Consider the following 2,343-nt stretch of genomic DNA (forward strand, 5'->3'; position numbering starts at 1 on the left):
GATAGGAGAAATCTGTGTTTGATAGCATAAACACTGCTGGGTGGACCTCACTTCCATTTCAAGGTGAGCTGGTAGTATAAAGAGCTGTGTTTGCTAGGAGCAACCTCATCGTCAGATCCTGCAAGCATGAAGGCTCTTGGCGCGCTTTTCCTGCTGTCGGGTGTGTAGGCAGCGCGTGCCCCTCTCGGCAACCCCGAATTCGGGGTGCTGCCCGCTGCCCCCACCCCTAACTCTGACCTTTGTGCTTCTCCTCAGCCGTGGCTGCCATCGCCGCTATCTCACCTCGCGCGTTATGGGAGTTCCGCAGCTTGATCAAATGCGCCATCCCACACAGCAACCCCCTCCTTAAATATAATGACTACGGCTGCTACTGCGGCTTGGGAGGCAGTGGGACACCCGTGGACGAACTGGACAGGTTTGTACGACGCTGCTGTTATAAATCTCTTTCCTCTCTTGTGCTTTGGTGGTTTTGCATGCCGGCTCCTCCTCAGCCCTGCCTGCAGACATTCACTGAACTGCTTGGCTGCTGGGGATGAAGCATTCTCCCAAAGACAGCTTCAAAGGAAAAAGGCGGCACGTTACCACACCTTTGTGCCTTATTACTGGGATAAAATACAACCCCAGCAACTGCTTTCTGTAGCAGCTGTGCCACATGCACTCCACCACTCTCTTTTCCTGGCCAGCTGCCAGTTGCAGCTCTGAGCCCAGCAACCACAGCTCTGCCATCGACATGCTCAGGGCTGAGCTGCCATTAGTGCCACTGGACCGACAGCCAAAGGGCCGTGTGTTGTGGCAGCTGTTAGCTCCTGGGGCACCGGGCACTGATGGGGGTCGCAGGGTAACTGCTGCCTTTTGCTGTCCTCTGAGGGCTGCTGCAGTAAGCACGCACGTAGCAGGCACCTGAGGGAGCGTGGGCTGGCAGGAGAGGAGTTGGACTCCATGGTCCTTGTGCTCGGGATTCTCTGGGACGTGTGTCCCTTCGAGGACCTTTGTGCCCTCTCAGGTGTCACTGAAGATTTGGAGGGTTTGGTGTTTCTGTGTTCAGTGCCTTGTCAAAGCGTCTTTAGGAATGCTCACGCACTTACACATCCTCAAAGTCAGCTGCGTTCAAGTTTCAACATCTTCTGACGTTTTCTCCCATGTTTCCCAGGTGCTGTCAAGCACACGACCAATGCTACACCAAGGCAAAGTCGGTGTGTGCCTCCTCCAATGACACTCCCTACACAAAGTCATACAAGTACACCTGTGAGAACAAGAAGATCACGTGTAGCAGTACGTCCTGCCCCAAGTCCCGGCCGTGACAATGTCACCGTGCCTTCCTTGTCTGGAGGGAGTGGGGCTGCTGGGCCCCGGGTGCGGGAGGGATGTGCAGGGAGAGGCTGGGCCGGGTGACGCTGCCTGCATGGTGCGCAGCACAGCGGGAGCCCCATCCTGCCCTCGGGGTGACAAAGGGCTGCGGTGCCTCACACATCTGAGGGCTGCGGGCTAACCGGGGAGCACTGCACAGCTGTGCCACACGGCTGCAGCACGATGGCAGAGACCCCAGGAGGGGAGGGGGCTGGGGAGCGCCCGCTTGGAGCCGCGGGCCCCGCACCGGGACGGGGCCACACGTGGCAGGGCACCGCGCAGAGCTCTGACCGCCCGCCCTGCCCTCCAGGTTCCAACAACGAGTGCGAGATGGTCGTCTGTAACTGCGACCGTACGGCGGCCATGTGCTTCGCCAAGGCGCCCTACAACCCAGCCCACCTCCACCTGGACAAGAAGAAATACTGCAGCAGTTAACTGCAGCGCGGCCCGCCGCCAATAAACGCTTCGCACCACGCGGCTCCGCCTGCTCCGTGCCGCGCCGCGGCTTCGCGACGGGGTGGGTGGGTGGGCGCGAGGCTCCGCCCCTTCCGTCCGCGGAGAACGTCGACGCGTGCCGCGCCCCGCCCCTTCCGGCAACCGCGTCCCTTGATTGGCCGTGAGGGGCGGCGTGGGCGGGGCTAGGAGGAGGCGGTGGCGGTGAGCGCGTGCCGTTGTTTGCCGCCCGGCCGTTGTCCCGCGCTCGTCAGGCGGCGGTTGGGGCCGTTCCTCGCTGGTCGTTTTCTTCCTGGGCCCTCGTGGAAGTGCGCAAGGCAGGCGGCAGCGCTGCACGCGTCGGCCTCGTCCCTGCAGCTCCACCTGGCGGTGTACATTCCTTGGTGGTGCTGCCGCGCGAAGGGCTGAGGCGTCTGTCTTCCGCTGTGTGCGCCGGGCGGGCTCTTGGCTGGGCCGGGCTGCGGGGCTGGGGCGGAGGCCGGGAGGGGCTGCGTAGCATTCTGAGCGCCGTCCCACCGCGTCCCGGCCTTCCGACCGCGCCCT

At 62.2% G+C, this 2,343-nt stretch overlaps 1 protein-coding gene across 1 annotated transcript; it reads left to right on the plus strand.

The window, feature by feature from the left end:
• On the plus strand, positions 49 to 1,823 carry LOC110406423 (phospholipase A2, minor isoenzyme-like). The gene is made up of 4 exons (XM_021412914.1): positions 49 to 160; positions 256 to 415; positions 1,151 to 1,272; positions 1,658 to 1,823. Exons 1-4 carry the CDS (start codon positions 127 to 129, stop codon positions 1,780 to 1,782), a joined length of 441 nt encoding a protein of 146 aa, XP_021268589.1. The 5' UTR covers positions 49 to 126; the 3' UTR covers positions 1,783 to 1,823.

Source organism: Numida meleagris, chromosome 14, assembly GCF_002078875.1.
Source record: "Numida meleagris isolate 19003 breed g44 Domestic line chromosome 14, NumMel1.0, whole genome shotgun sequence".
Taxonomy (NCBI): domain Eukaryota; kingdom Metazoa; phylum Chordata; class Aves; order Galliformes; family Numididae; genus Numida; species Numida meleagris.

What these genes read in the sequence shown, in the direction of transcription:
- LOC110406423 (XM_021412914.1), top strand. Translation starts at nt 127, where the DNA reads ATGAAGGCTCTTGGCGCGCTTTTCCTGCTGTCGG. An exon ending in CGCGCTTTTCCTGCTGTCGG is followed by an intron (nt 161 to 255) that starts GTGTGTAGGCAG and finishes GCTTCTCCTCAG; the next exon opens with CCGTGGCTGCCATCGCCGCT. An exon ending in CAAGAAGATCACGTGTAGCA is followed by an intron (nt 1,273 to 1,657) that starts GTACGTCCTGCC and finishes CCTGCCCTCCAG; the next exon opens with GTTCCAACAACGAGTGCGAG.